This window comes from Acyrthosiphon pisum, chromosome A1, assembly GCF_005508785.2.
Source record: "Acyrthosiphon pisum isolate AL4f chromosome A1, pea_aphid_22Mar2018_4r6ur, whole genome shotgun sequence".
Taxonomy (NCBI): domain Eukaryota; kingdom Metazoa; phylum Arthropoda; class Insecta; order Hemiptera; family Aphididae; genus Acyrthosiphon; species Acyrthosiphon pisum.
The window spans coordinates 148,134,557-148,156,656 of record NC_042494.1 but is presented as its reverse complement, the minus strand read 5'-3'; the positions used below and the strand labels follow the sequence as shown (position 1 = coordinate 148,156,656).

The following is a 22,100-nucleotide window of genomic DNA, read 5'->3' as shown; positions in this document are numbered from 1 at the left end:
ATTTATAATAAAGAAATAATATGAAAATATTAAAGTACGTTTAATCGACAATAATAAATTTTCTACGATTATATTTTCGGTTGTATTTTCACCACGTAACAAACATTACCGACTGGCGACTTGTTACGTAAAATTAACTATTACTTGCTATAATATAAAAATAAACGTCAAATGTCTGAACTAAACAATAACTGATTAAACCGATTATTCAAGTACATAGAATAGACTATATTATGACAATATGACTCCATATTTCCATAATCAATGTTAAAATAAATTGTACTATTATGTTCATTGTGTAGTGTATACAATTTAATTAAAAAAATGTTAACAATGTACGTTTTCACGTAGGTATAAATATATTATTTATAATGCCTAAATAATTATTAAAATAATATATAATATATACACATTTTTAGTCAGTATTAGGTCAGGCCATGGCCTGACTGGCCTGACTCGTAGTTTCGCCTATGCTATTAATATCTATATTCCTTATGTCATACTAATACATGACAATATATATACGTATACTAATATACTAATACTCAGTAGTAACTAGTTAGTACTTATATACATTTTAACTACACAGAAACTACTCGTTTAAATGTCCACTCGGATACATCAATATTTATAAAAACAAAAGAACCATGTACTTACTTAACAAGTTATGGTACAAAAGTTTGGTTTTTATTTTGAAAAATAAAGTCAGAAGACACCCCTTAAATTGTTTTCAATCTCAGCATTAAAAAATACTTAAATATTAAATTTAATTGATCGATTTATTTAAATATTCCAAAAACCAGAAATTGAATAAAAACATTATTAAAGGATTTGAAATATAGAATACAACCCTATGCACGATACCTATATGATGACCGATGACCAAGCTTGGTGAATCACCATGTATGTACTTTATACATGACGATGACGAATCAAACGCGATGATTGATGACAGTGGCGCAACCAGGATTTCTTCAAGGGGGGGGGGTCCAAAAAAATGTATTTAACTACTGTTTGTCTGTCCTTTTCCTGAGTATATACAAACATTTAATTTCTTAATAAACACAATTTGCCTGGATTAAGACCAATAAAAAAAAAGATGGGCAAGTGGATGTCGCTCTGCTGTATAGTAGGTTACAAGTGGGTCACTATATAATGGATGGTATTAAATTTGAATTCAATAATATAATATTATTGTACAAGAAAAACGATTCTGAGCGGAGACTGAATCTAGGTAGGTATAAGATATATTATATACTTATATCTATGGTATTAAAAAAAAAATTGACCTATAATAAATTCCAAATTAATCATATCACAATATCCATTAGGTACTTATAACTCGTTATACATCAACAACAAACCATGATACTATCATAGATATATAATAGTATACTTTATAAGTTTCAAGTACCCACGAATAATATTATACAATCACAACAAAATAACTACCTAAAATAGTTATTCTATGGTTTTTAAAATGTAATTTCGTCCAAATTTGAACTTAAAATAAGTATAAAAATAAACTGTGCTTATGTATTTTTTAGATTTTTGGTAACAGAATTAACTATTTACATGGAATTTTGTTTTAAATTTTCAATCCTTAGATATAAAAGTTGAACATTTTATAAATTTTAACTACAAAATAATTATTCAATTTTAAATTTGATAAATTTTGTCAATTTTTGAGTTTTAAATGCTAATAAAAAAAACTGTGTCTAAAGATTTTTAATATTTTTCAAATTTCATTGTATAATGTCAATAAATAAAGTTTTATTGACATTCATAGAAAAACAAAACTAATAATATAAGAAACTGAAAATGTCCCTAAATAGTTCAAAACAAATCAAAATATTTTAAAAATTTTATCATGTATAGAAAATGGAAATATAAACAACCAGTGAAAATTTCATGTATCTACGGTCGTTTGTTTTAACGTTGCACCAAAAATCAAAATCAATTTTCTCGAAAACAGATTTTGCGTAAAAATTCCCGTTTCTCCTTAATTTTTCTTTTGTTTTTCACGGCGCTATTGAAAACTACTGGTAAATTTTTACTTTTGACCCCCCAAAGTACCAACTAGATTCACTTTCCTATCAGAAAAGATACTGTTGAAGAAAATCGAAGCATTTACTGTCCTAAATGGTGATGAAAAACACAAAAAAAAATACATAATAAAAATTAATAAAAATAATAATTAATACTAATAATAATATTAAATAAATATAAAATCAATACATTCATCGTTTCACTCAGAATCTAAAAAACACACAATTATAGTATTCACATTTTTAAATTTATATTTACAATGTATGTCAATTAATTATTATCGGATTCGACGTGTTATCAACAAAATACCTTAATCTATTATCTATGTTGTCAATAATTTTCACATTTATACTATCATTTCTTCATTAACTGTTATGTTACCAATATGTAAATGGTGACTGGCGCTATTAACTAATTAATAAATAATAACTAATAAGTAATAACCAAAGTAATCAATAAATTTCGATGAACATTTCACAGAATATTTTGAAAATAAAAATAAAACTATGACATAAGCCAAGGGGGGGTCCGGACCCGAGGTCCACCCCCCTGGGTTCGCCACTGATTGATGATGGCTGTTAACAGTATTAAAAAATAAAATAATTTATTATATTATTATTTATAGTTATTGCCTTGCTGTTGTACTTTGGATTGTTGACGCAAAACGCCGTGCCGTCGAGAAAAAACTAAAACTCGCTAGACGCCAGCCGTAGTCCGGAGAGCCATGAAATGCACATGTGTGTCGTATGTGTTGCGTACCAAAAGGAAACGGTATGTAATAAAAAATATTAACCGTCTCTCGAAATAATATGTATACGGTACATTGCAGTACACATAAACTATACAATTGCATACATCGTCAACCCTTTTTTCTCGTTATTTATACAATCGTTTAGCAAACATTTTAGTTCCATCTGCAGGTACGGAAATAAACATCCTCATAATATAGTGTACCACCGCGGAAACACGTGCTACGAAAGTGGCGGACTGAAACTATTTTAAGCAACACTTCCCTACTCAACAGTCACCCTCCTCTCGCACGCATGCTCAGACCCGTAGACGACTGTTTTGTTTAGCCAACAGTGGATTTATTTTTTTTATGGAATTGTTTGTATACAGGAACTGCACTCCAAGACGTAACGAAAGTTTCCCCGATATAAATACTATATAATAATATATTATGTACAAACAATAAAACATAAACGAATAAAGAAATTGAAATATATCAGTATCAAAAAAATAACTTCGAGAAAAACTTCTAAGCTTTCCAAACACGTCTATGATGTTGTATAGCAGTCGTGCTCAATACAACGGTTAACTTATGGCTTATACATACTATCATAGGCGCAAATAACGTTTGGGATTGGGGGGGCTAAACCCTTACTTTGATAATATTGAATAAGCTTAAAACAAAACGTAGGAAATGTTTGGGAGGCTATGGACATTTTTGGGAAGGCTTAGCCCCTAAAGCCCCCCCCTATTTGCGCCTATGCATACTATATTATATATATTATATCAATCAACGCGAAGTAATGTTATAACTTATAATATATTATTGTAGTTGACAATTCGAATAGGTATTATATTATCATATATTGTAAAAAAAATATTAGACGATATTATAGTTAAATGATTATTTTTAAACATGAAAAGTTTATTTTGTTATTCATTATACATTTATACTATTATGATTATTATTTATTCAATTAACAATTGTTTTGTTAGAGGGTTGATAAATCATATTTTTAATATTTTGTTTTTTACTCCCTAATTTTCGTTTTAAATTTGTTACAGTTACTATAAATATATATTGCTAATCAAATTGTATTTTATACCTATTCATACGCTAACAACATTTTCTATTATGTGCTAAAAAGTAAAACTGCGTGTATATACATTATACATGCTGGTATGTTTCAAACACAATTTATTTAAAATTAAACCTCAATTTAATAAAACAATGAGATGAAATATTATTATAATATAAATGTATTTAGTGAAAATTCACAAGAAAGTATTACAATACAAGTGTATATGAACTTGTAAACTTTTACTCTAAAAATAAAATTCTGTAATCCACGTTTGCTATACTCATTTAGCTTGACCTCGTTTTTTTGTGATAATGTACTTTATAAAATGTATACAGTTTTAATGTTTTAAAGCGTAGTAAAAAATATAAATTACCACATGAAATCAGTATTATATTACATTGAAATGCTATTTAAAATAATGCATTATAATTTCATTTTTAAGTATTTAAGCAATCGTTGAGCTTGGTTCAATAATTATTATTCCATTACCTACGCATTTGTACGATTTGAATATTTATAATCTTGTAATAATTTATTAATACATTTAGAGCATATACCTTGTGTTAACAACCGTTCTCTCAGGGTTATCCGCTGAATACATATATTATTCTACATTTTATTTCATTAATTATTACTTTACCAACAATTTTTGAATAAAAACTGACGAGAAAAGTCAACTTTCAAGCAGCGACACTCTTGTTATTTAATATTTTAGTAAAAATGATTTTATGTTAAATGATTTATAAGATAGTAGCTACGTTCATTTTAAAATACCTTAGCTGTATTATTATTTACGCATAAATATTAAATATCAGCTTGGTAAATAAGAACGTCCGTCAAGATCAAATATAAATTATAACTGAACCAATAGAAAAATAAACCGATCTAATTGCACATTATTTTTGTATCAGGAATTCGCGATTTCATAATAATTCCACTTGATTAATAATTATCATTGCTATATAATTTCTAAACTATTATGCGCTGCAGTAAGTATATAATAGTTTTAAAAACAATGCGTCTACAATTTTATCGGTATAGTACTTGGTCGTATTAATTTCCCACAGTCCAATATTCCAATAAAATCAATTATTATTAAAATATTTACTACTATATACAGGATGTCCCACAAAGTACGCACTTTTGAATTTGGCGGCGTTCTTTTAATTTTTGATTTTCGGAGGGGGTCATATGCTGGATATTGTTTTGCATTGTTAAGTCGGAGATGAATGTAAATATGTAGAAAAATTGTACTCAAACGCAAAAAAAACGATTTATCGTAATAATAATACCTATAAGGATATCGCGTAACAATTAGCTGCGGGATATGATTTTTGGCACGAAACTAAATATAAAAAGCACAAACCTATTATCTATATGTATAGATTATAGGTACTGAAATGATGAATTACCTCTGAAGTCGCCAGCTGCTCGGGGAGATTTCGCCATGCAGTCGCTCAGCGGACGTCTGCTGGAATAATTTCCAAACGAGCTTATTGAATGTCTTCGGCCCCCTCGGACCGTAGCTTTCAAGTTGCTGTACCGCACGTCACCACTGCTGCTGAAGAAAACGTCACCGTCGGGTTGCAGGTCGCAGTGAACTAAATCGTGTTGTAGCGAATCCTGCGTATGATAAATTGTTATGTATATAGAAACAAAAATTAAACGTCCGTCAATTTTTGGTAATAATTATTTTCGTTTTAAACGCGCTACTGCATATATTACGACTTGTGATAATGCGGGGGGCACTGCATTCGATATACGACCGTAATAAAAAAAATATCTGCAGTAGCGATGTATCATTACAGTATTATACTCAACATTATAGTATTTATACTGCAGTGATTGTTACTATAATTTAGTACATCGATGTGATATTATTAGGTACCTCATAAATCATAATATATAGTCATAATTCATATATAGCCTTTGGATAAATTTAAGATATCATATATATGTATATAAACACATTATAATATATAATAAGGAAGATAATGGTTAACATTATGGACGATTATATATTACTATTTTGTGTATCGAGTTGATATTTTAAAAATAAATATGATAAATCATATTATGATATTGATCTCTTATATATACATAAAAATTAGGTACATCGCTATTACATACTTTTATGGATTAACGATATTAAAGATCACTTAAAAGTGTTACAGTGACTATATCTGTATAAAAAATTAATGGCTTAATTAATACCAAAATGAAATTACTGCATTAACATTCCTTTACTCAATAGTAAGTAAGACTTTTGAAATCCAATCATAAATTTACATATAGTATATTATGAAAAATTATTATAAATAAATTGCGCAGAGCTTGAACTTAAATACTGTTATTACATTATCCATTGTTTAAAAGTGTATACTGTATGCAGTTTTTTTTGTGTCAATTTTTTTTACCTTAACCTTAGCCATGAAACACATAAACAAGTGCCAAATAATCCGTCTACCCGACCGTTTGAACCATAGCCATATAATATAATATAACATATAATAATACCTATATTATATGTCTATGTCTATGGTTTGAGCTATTAATGATAAGGAAAAAAAACCTTTGCCAAAGACGTTTTCGTTTACCAAGAATTTTTTTTATATAATCTTTAAGATAAGAAAATATCAGGGATCCCTTTAAAAAAATATGTGACCCCATTGTGTAAAGTATTGTGTTATTTTTGGATTATAAAGTTTGTGTTTATACAGTTGTTGAGTTGTGTAAGAAAAACTATTTGTCGGACTTTTATGACTTTCCAAACAAATAGGTATATCTATCATCGTAGAGTAGGTACTTAAAATCTTATTTTTTTTTCTATAAATTATGCTGTTATAGATTTACAGTCAAACAACTGGAGTTTATATTTTATAAAGTTGAAATATTTGCTGATAGTTAGGAACAACACACGAATCAGATTGAATTGACTAGTTCAATGACTAGTTCGCAATATTGACTAATGTTTATTAGTCAGTGGCGTATATAGAAATAATTTTTAGAGTGGGCTATAGTAGATAGAAACTAAATATTATAACTTCTAATAGTACCTAATAAAATATATTATTGTTCTATTTAAAAAGACTGTAATTTCGGGGGGGGGGGGGCTGCAGCCCACTAGGCCCACCCCCTATATACGCCGCTGTTATTACTTATTAGTAATATATTGTAGTTGTAAAATATATTTTTTTCAAATCATTCCTCGTTTGTTGGACTATTTATTGGTAGCTTAATCCCTCAAAACCTCAATACCTTATTGTGGCTACATTGTATATTATAATGTACCTATCTATTTATGTATATTTATCAATAGTTTAGCACGTTAATCTGTTGGTCGCGATTTAGTACTTGAGCATTTAGTATAAATAGTATAAAATATATATTATATATTTTAGTAGGTACAATTATATTACATATTATTATACTTATACTTTTTTAAATAAAATTGTAATCTTTTCTAAGTACAATGTTTTATATTGTATAAAGACAATCGTCTTACTTGTGACACGGTGACGTAAAATCATGTTTAAAATGACTGTGTTGTATCATTCGTCTTAAATCCCAACCTGTTATTTGTATGACTACTCGTATGAGTCGTAACACGCCACGCGCCCTACTTGTTCAAGAACCTTTATAAGTCTTTACTTCTTACAGGTCTTTCAAAATATACACGCGCGCGGCATATACGAATCTATAATATTATTTTATAAATTATGATGATTTATGATTATATATTATGAATTATAGTCATTAAACAATATTTATGATTGAACAATCATCGAGTGGTTAGTAAAATATTATACTTAGAAAAGAAAACAATAGTTATCGATTTAAAAATATATAGATGTTATCGTTATTCCTGCAGGCTACATATCAAGTTGGCAATATTTGACTGATGGAATAATAGTAGAATTTATTCGAAGGTTCAATGTAGTAAATTACATTAGGTATCTATATTACAGTAGAGACTAGTGGTAGTATATACACGATACACCACTAAAATAATACTATATTCAACACACACACAATGGTACAATAAAAATACAACATGTGTCCTAACACTATTTTCTTGTATTTTCTTTATATTAGTGTATGAAAAGATTACAATTTTTTATATTATTAAAATGTATATTGTTCAAAATAGATATAAAAAAAAGTTTAACTTTTTAACCACAACTCAGTTTTAATATAATACGCAGTTAATCGTTTGATGGGAGCTAATAACAAAATCGAAAACATATTTTATAAATCATAATCAATTACACTTAAATTAAGCAGGGATCACATACATATCGCATTTTGAGTGGTAAAAAATTAACATACTATAAAAAAAAGTTGTTAAAATGTATGGTTAATTTATTTACCCGTAAAATGTTACCTAACTAAATTTACTTACTATCTCTTAATATAAATCATAATTATTATACGTACTTAAAACGTCGATTTATGTAAAGATAATAAATAATAATACTTATGACTGTCAGTCAAAAATGCATTATTTTTTTGTCAATTTTTATAGATGATTATTTATTTTTTTATAAAGACTCCATTATTTTGGTCGAAAGCATTGGAAAACTTAAATTTATGATGAGTGATGACATTTGTAATTTTTATACGCATATTATTATAGATATTATGTTGTTTATATTGTATATTATTCTAATTTATATGTTATAATATGATTAAATCTCTGTCTTTGAATTACGGTTAGTAAGAATAAAAACCTTACCTTGTGACCGGTGCTTGCGTGTCTCCTGTGCTTAACTGATGGTGCTACGTCTGCCGGCCTGGGCTGTCCCATCACCAGTAATCTGGCTTCTTCAATGTTAGCGCTAAAGGACCTCGTTAGGCACTTGTTGCCGCTCCTATCTGCCTTTCTGGTCCTGCCCATTGATCCCGTCTCTGTTTTGTTCCTGGCGATCCTCTGCCTATCAACCAGCGGGACTACCCTCCGCAGTCCTTGGCTCAACGCGAAATAAGAGGGGTTGTCTACAATGATAAACAGTTGTATATAGGTATTATATACATATTATATAGTTATCCTTTATATATATATTATATACGCTACATGCACAATACTCGTTGATTATTTATTTTTTACACGCCTATTTTAGGGATTATTTTTTTTAATGTTTTTTTTCCCGTACATGTTTAAAATACTAATATTGTATTTTTGTGTGATTATAATATAGTAGGCATTCTACGTACTACGTACTGCGTATATATACATATTTTTTCTCCGTAAACAATAGCATAATGACGTTGTCCAGATTGAATCTTATTTCTTTGGGGTTATAACTTTTCGGTAGGCTGTTGGTAACCGTCCGCGTGCACGCTGTTCGTAAACGATTTACACATGGCACACGGATCGTGTGTGCAATACTCCTCCACCCCCACCCCTTCCCCCAATTCCCCCGCCGGTCTATCAGTTGGGTTTGGGTCGTAAAAACACCGACCTTCTGCAGCAGGGGCCCTATTGTACAAACACGCGGTCGTGCGTCTTTTGACTCGCCGCCCGCCGCCGTCGCCGACAGGAAACCGGACCCCGTACGCCAGACATCTTGACGGAATTTTGAGGTGAAATACGAATATCGGGAAAATATAATAATAATCCGACTGCGACACACAATACCATCCGCGTTTAGCGAATGATGGCTGCTTACGCGCGATATACGCGTTTTTCGAATAGTCTCCGAACAGCGAGAATAACATATTATATAAACGCGTGTCCGGATGCATAAATAGTGTTCGGTATGTGTATACAGGAACCCTATATTATAGGAACCCTCCAATACAATGTTATGTAAATACATGTAGGCATATACGTGTATATATAGGAGCATAATATCATTATGTTTTATTACACGCCACATCGTGATGGATTAATATTATATTATGATCTCGATGGAACTATATACAAGACGAGCGTACGCGTGTGATGTGAAGATTATATTGGGCGAATTTCGTTTTCCGGCCGCCCACAAAAAATACCGTGACATTTATAACGTATTATATTTTACCGATAAGACCACGTTTGCCAAAGCTATAGGACGTTTCGACGTAAATATATCAATATTATTATTTATACAGTCAAATATAGGGTCGTAGCGGGACGGTTATTATTTTATATTCTACATATCAGTGTGGTTATAGAATGTGTGTCGAAAACGCGTAAATCTTAAGTATAATATTAGTATACCAGAAAGTAATATTTAATTATGGTTTACGGTAATAAATTATGGTACAATAATGTATTCCGCGGTAATATTCAACAGGTATATAGACGATCTTGATGGCAGGACTTCGGCGGATGTACTTATATGTATGACGAGATCTCCGTGCGGTGGCACGCACTATATATAATGGTCGGCGGCCCCGCTGTTTCAAAAAAAAAGAAAAAAAAGACGCAATCGTTAAACCGTGAGTCTTGAAAAGAAAACGTTTTAGAAATATATTATAATAATAATAATAATGATAATAAAATTATATATTATAATCGATTAAGTATTTCTAGTCACGGGGATGTTTTATATGCAGGAAGGGCGACTTAATGGGCATTGTGTGCGTGCGTGTAGATATAGGTATATATAATATGTATACAGTGTGGTGGTCTTCTTGTTTACTATGCACACGAGTGCATATGTAGCGTATAAGTTATCATTGAACATATAATATTATAACCGCCTCCAACGCTACTTACCCATTGCCGTGTCCATTGTACCACTAATTCTCTGGAAATCTATATATAAAAAAAAAAATAAATAAATAAAAGAATATGACAACGTACGTTGTATAAAATGATTTAGTATCAACAGTATACGATAGTGTTATGTGTAAAGAGTAATAAGGACGTATGGAATATTATTTTGTCGTTATATATACTAACATTGTTGTGACTTGTGAACAATGATCCGAATTTCTAAAACAACGAACCATGGTTCAAAAATTCAGAATACGTAATTCATATCCGATTCGTTGATATGTTTTTCGAATCAATCGACAACACTATTCAAGTTAAATGTCTGTTTATATCAAAGATATTCAACTGGGGTGCCACAAACTTGGATTAGGTGCTATAGACAATATAAACATATATTATTTATACGCGTTTTCTACAGTTTTCAAAACGAAATAAAAAACCGGGGAAGTCGCTCAGTCGAATAGATGCAAATGTGTATTCTTAAGGATATTAATTAATTCTATACATTTTTATTGCTATTATTAGTTTATTTTAGTACCTAATGGCTATAATACTATAATAATATAAATTACCAGATTTTTGGGTTGCTAGTTGTTATACCTATAAGATAAACTTATGAGGAACGTTGTATTACATTTTCAAGCTTTTTTACTGAGCATAACATTTGTAATCAATATCTATGGAAAAAAAAGATTCAAATGTCTATAAATATCTAAAATTATTATACCTATATATTTTTTTAAATTTCATTCGGTATAGAAAATTATAACTTAAGTAACAGTAAAATGTTTCAAGTTTCTATGATTAATATTTTTTGGAATTACAACAAAATAACAGAAGTCGTTTGAGGATAGAAATCGATATTTTACATGTGATATCGTGTTATGTCTTTTAACTAGGTAGGTATCTAATTATTGAATAATTGTTTTATATTTAAACATTGCTATTTAATTTACGAAGCTTCTTTTTAAAAAGGAGTTTTTAACTAAAAACAATTTGTTTTTTTTTTGTGGTTCGGAAAGAAATACCATTAGACTAGAATTTTTAACTAAATTATTATCATTTTCTAGAAAATAGAAATAGTACAATTTTTTTTTTTAGTTTCTTTCGATTTATGTTAATAGAAAATGTTTGTTTTTCATTCAAATAGCTTGAAATTTAATACAAGTGGTACCTTATAGTTTATACGATGGTATTTCGGGATTACGCTATATTATGGTAATTAAAAAATACCAAGAAAATCGTCTCAATTTAATTTTATATGTTTTAAAATTTAAATTCAAAATTCAAAATTGACGAATTTTTTTTTCTAATGATTTTAGTTATGATGATGTAAGTTGTAGCTCTATAAATTGGCTACCTATGTCAGGTTTTTAAGAAATATTTAAACGTTTATTTTGAGTTTAAGTATCTATACTAGAAAATACTATGAATTATAATAATCGTGACTCGAATATTGTATTTATTTTTATTTTTTAGCACCAGCCAAATTTTAAATTTTAAATATAATTGTTAGTTACAATTTTCATAATACCTAATAACTATAGGGCTGGGATTTGTATGTAAATACATATTTTTACCAAAACATTTAATTATTGCAAATGATAAATTCGTTTCATGTGATTTGCAATAAAATAAAACATATTTTATTCTACATATTTTTACATAATTTGTAAAATTTCCGCTTTTTTTTTTTACATATTTCGTAAATGTTGACAATTTCGGTCGTTTAGTAGTGTTATACATTTATACTTCGATAATAGTACTCGTAAAAATTGTAAGTGTATAATGCATGTAGGAAATAAGTATATGAAAGTATCAGTTAAACATTAACTTGTTAACTAAATAATAACTTAAAATATTTAATACTAACTGACCCCGTGCACTTTGTTGCCCTTAAAAAATGACAACCCTTTAAATTTTAAAAGATTGTTCAAATCCTTTTGGATGTAACTCGCAGCAGTAAGTACAATTCAGCCACCCTGGTAGGCAATCCGACTACGTCGGATCGCAGACGATATATGACAGCATATCAAGTAGATATGTATATCCAATATATAAAAATATCGTGTCACAGTGTTTGTTATTAACTCCTCCGAAACGACTTGGCCGAAACTAAACGATGTACCAATTATTATTTATGTTTATTATAAATTACAATAAAAAAAAATATTTATATATAATAATAATTATTATTATATACATTTGTATATTAATGTATGTATAATGTATAATATTAAATATATATATATGGTTATATAATAATAATGTAGGAAAAATATTCGAATTAAAAATAATAATATGGGTTGCTATAGGTTATAGGATTTGAGAATAATATTTATTTATTATTATTTTTTTTTAATTTGAATATTTTCTATTTGTTTGTGTCCATAGCAACTATTAATGAACAAAAATTCCTGTTTGAGCACCTCCCGGGAGTGAACAATTCCCTTTTTAAATTAGCCTAAAACGTATTCTTAGACCTACCAAATATACACAGACAATTTTATCGAAATCGGAGGAGTTTCGGAGGAGTTAAATAATAAACACTGTAACACGAAAATTTATCTATCTCTGTACCAAATGATCTCCTGCACTTCGTTGCCCGGCAACCAATAATAATTATTATAATAGCTTCAAGACTCATGGCAACCATTTATAAGCAACAATTTGCATCAGAAATCTCAAGATCCCTGTTTGAGCACCTCCCGGGGTTGGTCCTCTCCCTTTTTAAATTAGCCTATCTTCTGCCCAGAGGTCTAATCTGTCTATACCTATATATATAAAAATAGCTGATCCCGTGCACTTCGTTGTCAATTAAAAATGCGAACTCTACATGAATAATATGTTTTACATATTACCATGGCAACCATTTATATACGAAAAATTCCATCGGAAATCACAAAACAATATATAAATGGTTGCCATGGTAATATGGACACACAGACAGACAGACAGACAGACATACATTCATTTTTATATATATAGATATTCATAATATATAATAACTAAAATATTAACTAAATAATAACTTGATTTAAGTTTATCATATCTGTTTCTGTTCGATGATCGATAAACTCGATAATAACCTTACATTATACTTTATGTTCCACAATTATTTGACAGAATATATTTACGAATTTACAACAGTTGAATAGTGTCAGTACTTACGTTTACATGGTTGCGTGTTGTTTTTACCTTATAAGCTACAGACTAAATAATAAATTAATAAATAATGCCTAAACTCTAAAGTAGCTCAATCTATTTCAACTAAAATTTCAAATGTTATCCGTGATTTTCCAAACAAAACTTTTTCAATTGATAATAATGTACTTTACTGCAATGCATGTGATATAAGTGTTTCAACTACTCAAAAATTTCAGATAACTCAACATATCTTAACATCAAATTATCAAAACATAAATCAAACAACGAACGATTAGCAAAAAAAACTAATACAATCAAAGCAGCAATTTCTTACATCATCTTCAACTTTCAAGTAAATGTAATTTTAATATAGAATTATGTCGTGCAATGATAAAGGCTGATATACCTCTTGCTAAATTAGATAAACCACATTTCAAAGAATTTTTAGAAAACAATATAGGTAAATCTATGCCAGACCGTAGTATTCTTAGAAAAAATTATGTTTCGACTATTTACGAAGCATTACTTAAAATTCATGATTTAATTTAAAATGATCCTATTTGGGTTTCTATTGATAAATCTACTGATATTGAAGGCAAGTAAATTGGGAATGTTATTGTAAGTAAACTGCGGATGAATACACGATGGAGCTCAATCTTTGGAGTAACCTAACCTAGTGAAATAACAGCTATGAAATATGCACCGATAACATATTGTGATGTAGAACGCTCTTTGAGTAGGTATAAGTGTTAAGACCAAATAATCGCCTGTTTGAAAATTTAAAATAATTTATGGTTTTGCTTTAAATTGATTAAACATTAATTGTATTTTAATTTAACACCATATTTTTGAATTTTGTTTATTGGTTAATTACTTATATTTTATTTTTAACCACATATTATTATAGTTTTTAAATTAGATTGATTAGAAATTAAAAACAATGAATTGTATTGTTAAAAAATGATTTAGAATTGTATTTTAATTTAACACGTTAACATATTTTTAATTTTTCCTATTACATATTAATTATTTTATACTACATATTTTGGGCCATCTTGATTACATATATATGTACATATTTTTGTTTTTTTATTACATATAAATCCGAGCTCTAGTAATAACCAATCGGTATTAAAAATTAAAAATGTTGGGTATATTGTTTTTTTTAAATAAAATATGAATAGATTGAAAAATAATAATAATTATTAACATTTGATGTACCTACCCATTCATATAACTATAATAATAAAGAAGCATATAGGTTGATAGCATATACGTTGATTAAAACGATATTCAGAATGTTGTGTGTACGTTTATATTTTACATCGCTTCTCGTTGCCAGAAAATTAATGGATAATGTGTTTAAATTTGAGGAATTTAGACTCAATGGATTATGTTATAGAACACATGTGCACCTTATCATAAACTGTTATTGTATTCGTTCTAGATTGAACATCATTAGATCTCCAATGATTGATATATTTTTTTATCGAGTTTGAAAAGCGGTATTTTGAATAACGTATTATTGACCTGTTAATGATTGCATATGGCTTTAGTGGCAGCATAGTCATAATTATAATACAAGTAGGTACCTATATCTATCAGTAAAAAATGTGTTCAATAAAAATCATTTTAATTTTCTATTGAAATAAAATGTTTTTTTAAGTAGGTACTTCAAGTGTAAGTGCTAAATTTATAATTATATTTTTTTGGATGCAGTATAATTAGAACCTTGTTATTGATTTTATTAAACATTTATATTATATAGTATATACCCATAGACATTTTCAATTGTCTATAAGTATATTATCTCAAGTACTACTATTATACCTCCCTATATTTAAAAATAAAATGTTAAATATCTTAATCATGTATAATACCCAAGATAAGGTTAATACTTAAATTTATAATGTATGAAAATATGCAATGGTCAATGGGTAATGAATAATGATTAATGAATGATGAGACTATAATATAATATAATGATATATAGGTATGATTAATGTTGATATTATAACGCTATAAAATATGTTATACTCAACAACTAATATTTTAATTTTGATTCTCATACGTTATATTTAAATACTACTTCCAATTCGTATTGAATATTTTGAATATTTTTTTTTTTCAATCTACTTCAGAAATGAAAATACTGTTATCTTGTTCAAAAATAACAAATTGCAGAAATTAACATGAATGATTCTGATTATGTTAAATCAAACATCGATATTAACTTAATTGTTGGTTATATGTACCTATGTACCTACATAAAAGATGTTGCATATATGATTTCCAATCGCCACGTTATGTTATATTATGTACACATCGTACCTATATATTGTTTATTTACAGATAATACTATGAACATTGGCGGAGATAGATTTTTTTTTTGGGGGGGGGAGGGTTGAGACCAACGGGCTAAGCACTCTAAAATTTAAAGTTAGCCACTTAAAACTCACAATATACTGATTATGGAAATGGGCACTTGTAATATTTTTATAATTTTTCAAAAAATAATTAAATATTTAATAATCAAACCTAAACTATATTATGATATGACCAGCCATATGTGATATGGGTAGAGCTATCAAGTGAGTTGATTCAATTTTTTTTATTATATGAAAAAATAAAACCCCAGCCTCTCTAAATACCTAATATGTTGATTAAACGATCATAAACGACATTCTATTTCAGTCAAAATAATATTTTAATATTATGTTTATACAGTTTTAAAAGAAATCAATAGTAAATAAATGAATAACTTGGCTATAAAATAAAACCATCGTTGTAAACTTGTAAAATCTATGCATTATGTTGTTAGCTTCTAACTGGATAATAATTCTAGTCCTATTTTTTGTTACAGTCCTGTTAGGATGATCTTTACTTTTATCAATATTATACAGGTCAAAAGATTACACTAAACTTATCATATTATTTACTCTGATTAACAAACAAGTTGTTCATCAAAACGTTTAAGGATCTGTGTATAATTAATGTCCTAATGATTAAATTCCCACAATTCGATAGGTAGGTATAGCGAGATAAACAAATACGATTGTTTAATACTGAAAAATATTTAAATATCAACAATGAGAGTTAGTTTAGATAGTAAATACATTTTTATATTTGATTTTCGGTGAGAAATGTATAGCCATTTTTGCTTATAAAAAAAACATCTCACCGAAAGCTAAATTCAAGACTATTTTATGAAATTTATATAATATATAATTTTAAATTCGTCTGATATATTAAACCGACAGCACATTGACTATTGACATGGTATAATATTATATTTATATAGGTACAATGTAATATGTATATATATATTCAAACCTATACGGCTATATACAACGTTATACGCAGCAATTTTCACATAAATATGGTATAATATAATATTACTATGGTTATCGGGTCGATCGATCTCATAAATCTCATGATCACCCCGTAATAATCTCGTTCGGAATAATACTACGATATTGTCATAGGATCTTATTGTATGCTAAGGTGCCTGCAGTTTATACACGTTACACATATAATGTGCAACGTCCAACACATCTGGTGACTATCGCAGGCAGCACACACACACACACACACACACACACACTATACAAACGGGTTGGCTATATTGAGTATATTGTCAATCGCGTGTTTCGAAATAAGACGAGGGGTCTCTGCTCTCAGACGACGACTTAAATTGGAAGACAATCAAACCCCATGGCAGCGGGCTGGGTCACCAAACGTGCGCGTCAGTAATACCATTACAATATCATATATATATATATTATTTAAGTACAGTCGCCTTTTTACTGTTGTACAGAGCAGCTGCACGATGACGACGATGATGATAATAATATTATACTCATACACACACAGATCTCGGACGGCACGGATTTCGGACAGAACGTGTCCAGGATGCGGTTCGTTAATCCAATGAATAAAAAAATGTAACACGCGATTATGGTCGGACGCTGATTTAATTACTGGCAATTAAAAAATCGTCGAACAAATATCGTCCGGTCGATTCTAATCGAATTCGTTTCTGGAAACGTCGGCACGCAGTCCTCCATATTATTATAACACACGTGTATATACGCACTCATCATATAGTACGATTGAGTTTGGCAACGCAATCGCGTTGTATTATTCGGTTCGGAGGCCTCGACTACCGCACACCAGCAAGGCAGTTAACGGATCAAAGGTGCGGCCGTGTATGGATAACGCTATTATACTGAATATAATATATATATAATATAATACAATGGCGCGCGTGTGTATACGAACATAATATATAAATATTGTCTATGGTATATTAATATAATATGTAATATATAATTTACTGGGCTCAAGACGACCGCGGCGTTATAACGCACGGCTACTACTGCTGCAGTATCGTTGACGGTTGACCGTTATACATGTGAAATGATAATAATATATTACGATATCATAGGCGAGATAGTAGGTAAGGGATGTCTATTAATAATACGCGTGTAAAAAAAACAACACACCTCAATACTTTTATATATATAATACCTACACTATACCTATATATATATAATATGTGCATCGCGTAAATCGTTGGTTTGACCGCGACGCATCTCGTGTGGAGGATAAAAAATGTGTATATAGTATTCGAAAAACGAATTAACACACGCACTGACCAAACCACTACACCTACTTAAAATAAGTTTTCTGGTATATATGTTATTCTTTGTACCTGCAGCTAGATATTGTACCGTAGGAATATTCGATAAATCGTGTGACACATAAATATTATTGTATAACGTACCTGGGAGTATATCAGGTATATTATATTTTTAATCTCAAAAACGCATCTCTCCTCTCGGCGGGGCCGCTTCGAAAACAGTTTTGACTTGGACGATGACTGCCTTCTAATAATGATAATACGATGCGGTCTTAACGCGTGTGCGGACCGAACGACGACGACGACGACGAATAATAATAATAATATTATAACCGAGCTGAAAACAAATCACGTCCTACGCCCCCGACAGTTGGCGTCGACTACCGTATTCACATGTTATATTCGGTTGAGGATGTTAAACACACGCCGCCCATTGTACGCAACGCACTGCGCAAGATGCGCGCGGCCGAGGCATTTTTATTTTTTAACACGACGCGCGCCGAAAACGTCGTCCGCCGCCGCCGCGTCCGTGTAAATACGACGCTGTGCCGTCCGCCGAGTTTCGTTATGATAATAATATTTTGTGTTATTATATTGAGATTTCAAAAATCTAAAAGGACAGACAATAATTATTATATTATGATTTATTATTATTACGAGTGCGTGGTGATAATGTATCGCGAACCCGTTATATTATGTATATAATAATTAATTACGATTTACGATCAACACGTAGGTAGTACACGATAGATATTTTTATTTTGTACCTAATACCTATATATAGGTAAATTTCAAATAATATAGGCAGGTATACACCACGATAATTTACTGGGTTGGTTTTCAGTTCACATAGGTAGATGCGCAGACCGTATAAAAAAATATTTGGTTCACATATTATATAAAAGCATTAAATATTATATTCCTTTTACCGCTAGTATTTGTCAGTTTTGGAATGGTTGGAAATTAACTTGGATCAATCATATTATTTCATTCAAAGAGAACTACTTGTTCGTAACTTACTTATAATGTGCCTGGTTTTCAATAGAAGTACACATTTTGTCACAAATATAAACTACTTTTTGAGTTAAAATAAAGTATTTTTGAACGAATAAAAAGATACAAAAAAAATTATTCAGAATACGTATACGAATAATGTTTCAAAAATAGTATTTAAAACAGTATTTGAATTAATAATAATTTTATTTGAATAATTTACAAGACTGCAGATTATATAATATATATAAACAATAAGAAAAATCAACGATGATATCATTCTAATTATAACATTTTTAAACATTAAAAATAATAGGTAATCGTTTACAGTAGGTAGGTACATCATTATATGGCTGGCATTATATATTATATTATAGTAAAATATGTCTTATTTTATGATATCAATTGTTGTATAGATTGTAGAGTTGTAGTCCGGAATCATACTTGTAAATATTTGAGACGTATATTTTATACCTATAGAGTACCAACTACCTATACATATAGGTAGTGATATAAATTTGTTTAATATCGTATTATACATGGTATTATACACGCTGTATAGAATTATTTGAATTTATTGTATAAAATCTGTACCTATAAAACTTTTTTTTTTAAGCATTGTAATTATTTTATTTTATTTTATTATTATTATTTTTTTTTTTTTTTATATTAAACAGTTATTACTTATTTAATATTTAACTTATTATTTAAAAAGGAAACTAAAAGACTAAAGTGTTAAAATTGTTACTATTAAGTCTTACTATTTACTATTGTTACATTTTTACATTATACATATTTTATTTTATTTATTATTTAGAAAAAAAACCAAAAGTAATTTATGTTTATTAAAATTGTAAATTATTAGGGACTTTACTTGTTGACTTTTTTATTACTTTTGAATTTAATTTATATTATTTTTCTTATTTGTATTAATAAGATTCAATTTTCAAACGGGAAATGGACAATGGTTGAGTAATCAAGTTTAAATTGTATATATGTAATTTCAATTTGCATATATTTTAATACAGGATTTTGTACCGTATAAAATGTGTATAATACGGTATAATACAAAAATAAAAAATAAAATACCGTATTTTAATATCATTACATAAAGGAATATACCGTATAGGTATATGTATTTTTTCAATCATTCTTGAACTGTATATAATCATAGAATAATATTTTTCTATAGTAAAGTATATGTAATATTAAATTCGAAAATAAATTACAACTCTTCGTGAGTATAGTATATTAGATACGAGAATGTCCAAGAGTAGTATGTCGAATAGTAAATAATTGATAATAATTAAGAATCGAAACATTTTTCTGGTGTTTGCATGTATTATCGTTGTCCATAGTCCATCGCCCAGCTATCATTAATCATATATATTAACAAACAAAAAAAAACCGTTGATCACCATTAATTCTAATTAAAATTTAAAAAAATTAATACAACATATTATACAAATATTATTGGTATGATTCGTTTCTCATATGTACTAAATAATATTATATTCACATATAAAATATCAACATTTAATTCTGATTTTCGATACAAATATTACTAAATTACTTATTTATTTCATTATTCAGATGTCCAACAATCAAATTTATTGAATACCTTTTTCACTCAAGTTTCGTGAAACCCGATACATGTTATGTCTTATTCCTCTACCCTAGCTTATTATCATATATTGTCATACAACGACAAGCCAATCAAACAACTCCACATATCAAATCAAATGTGTAACTTGTAAGAATACATATTAGATAACAATATATAATATGTATTTTATGTACCTATTATAATAGCCTATAGGTAAGTTATCTATATGGGCGAGTTACCTACCTATCCCGACTTTCATATTTAATATCAAATGAATATCATATGAAGATACTAATGCATGCATATAGTAAATAATACGAACTCTACATAGGAAGTATTTTATTTATATAAGCACGTGTGCGATAGTATTTTTTTTTAAGCGAATGACCATCACGAAAAATAATAAATATAATATTATTATTATACGCTCCTATGCTGTGCTATATACACTAAACACTATAAAGTATATATTATTATGACACTGTTGTTATCTTTCACATTTATCTTCGGAATGTGTTAATTATTAATTAAAATTCATAGTAAGATTTCATCACGTGTGTGTAGGTATTAATGAACTGCGTTGTTTTCATATTATTTATTGTTATACGACAATACCGTAATGCCGTTAATGTTGAGGTATTAATAATTACCTATATTATTTATTAGTACAATAATTTTTAATTAAATCAATAAACGTTTAACGAAAATTGCACAAGTGCAATAATTTATCATGATTAATTTACATTTTAATGACACGTGACATTAAATAAAACACATCATACCTATACCTACATATCTACAAAATTTGACCAAATTAATGCGCATAAATATTTTAAATACATACCTACCCACTACCCAGCATAAAAAGTAGGTAATAACAACAAAAATAATTTCATAAATTTTACGTATTACACATATTATACAGTGTGATTCCGTAGCACCCTAAAAACCTTAAAACATTCAAAAACCCGAAACCCATATAACCCAAATTATTCTATTTTCAAAACACCCGAATCAACCAAAACCTGAATAAAACATTCTGATTAACATTCGGGCTCATTTTGTATCTTTATGTGGTTGGTTCGATTTTGTAGTTAATTATTTGTTTAAGAGGACGCTACCCATACATTTGTTGTCTCCGTCTTA

At 28.7% G+C, this 22,100-nt stretch overlaps 1 protein-coding gene across 2 annotated transcripts in view; it reads right to left on the bottom strand.

The window, feature by feature from the left end:
* The window catches only part of LOC100161813 (phosphoinositide 3-kinase adapter protein 1), a 42,319-nt gene extending 23,537 nt beyond the window's left edge, over positions 1 to 18,782 (bottom strand). Inside the window, exons 1-5 of one of the 2 annotated variants that reach the window (XM_016804709.2) lie at positions 18,500 to 18,699; positions 10,567 to 10,605; positions 10,094 to 10,244; positions 8,596 to 8,855; positions 5,273 to 5,483 (exon numbers count right to left, since the gene is read on the bottom strand). In XM_016804709.2, coding sequence (XP_016660198.1) covers positions 5,273 to 5,483; positions 8,596 to 8,757 — 373 coding nt within the window. In that variant the 5' untranslated portion in view covers positions 8,758 to 8,855; positions 10,094 to 10,244; positions 10,567 to 10,605; positions 18,500 to 18,699. Of the gene's footprint in view, positions 1 to 5,272; positions 5,484 to 8,595; positions 8,856 to 10,093; positions 10,245 to 10,566; positions 10,606 to 18,499 lie in introns of both variants that reach the window. The other variant, XM_003244754.4, reaches the window with a different exon arrangement.
* Between the last annotated feature and the right edge of the window lie 3,318 nt (positions 18,783 to 22,100).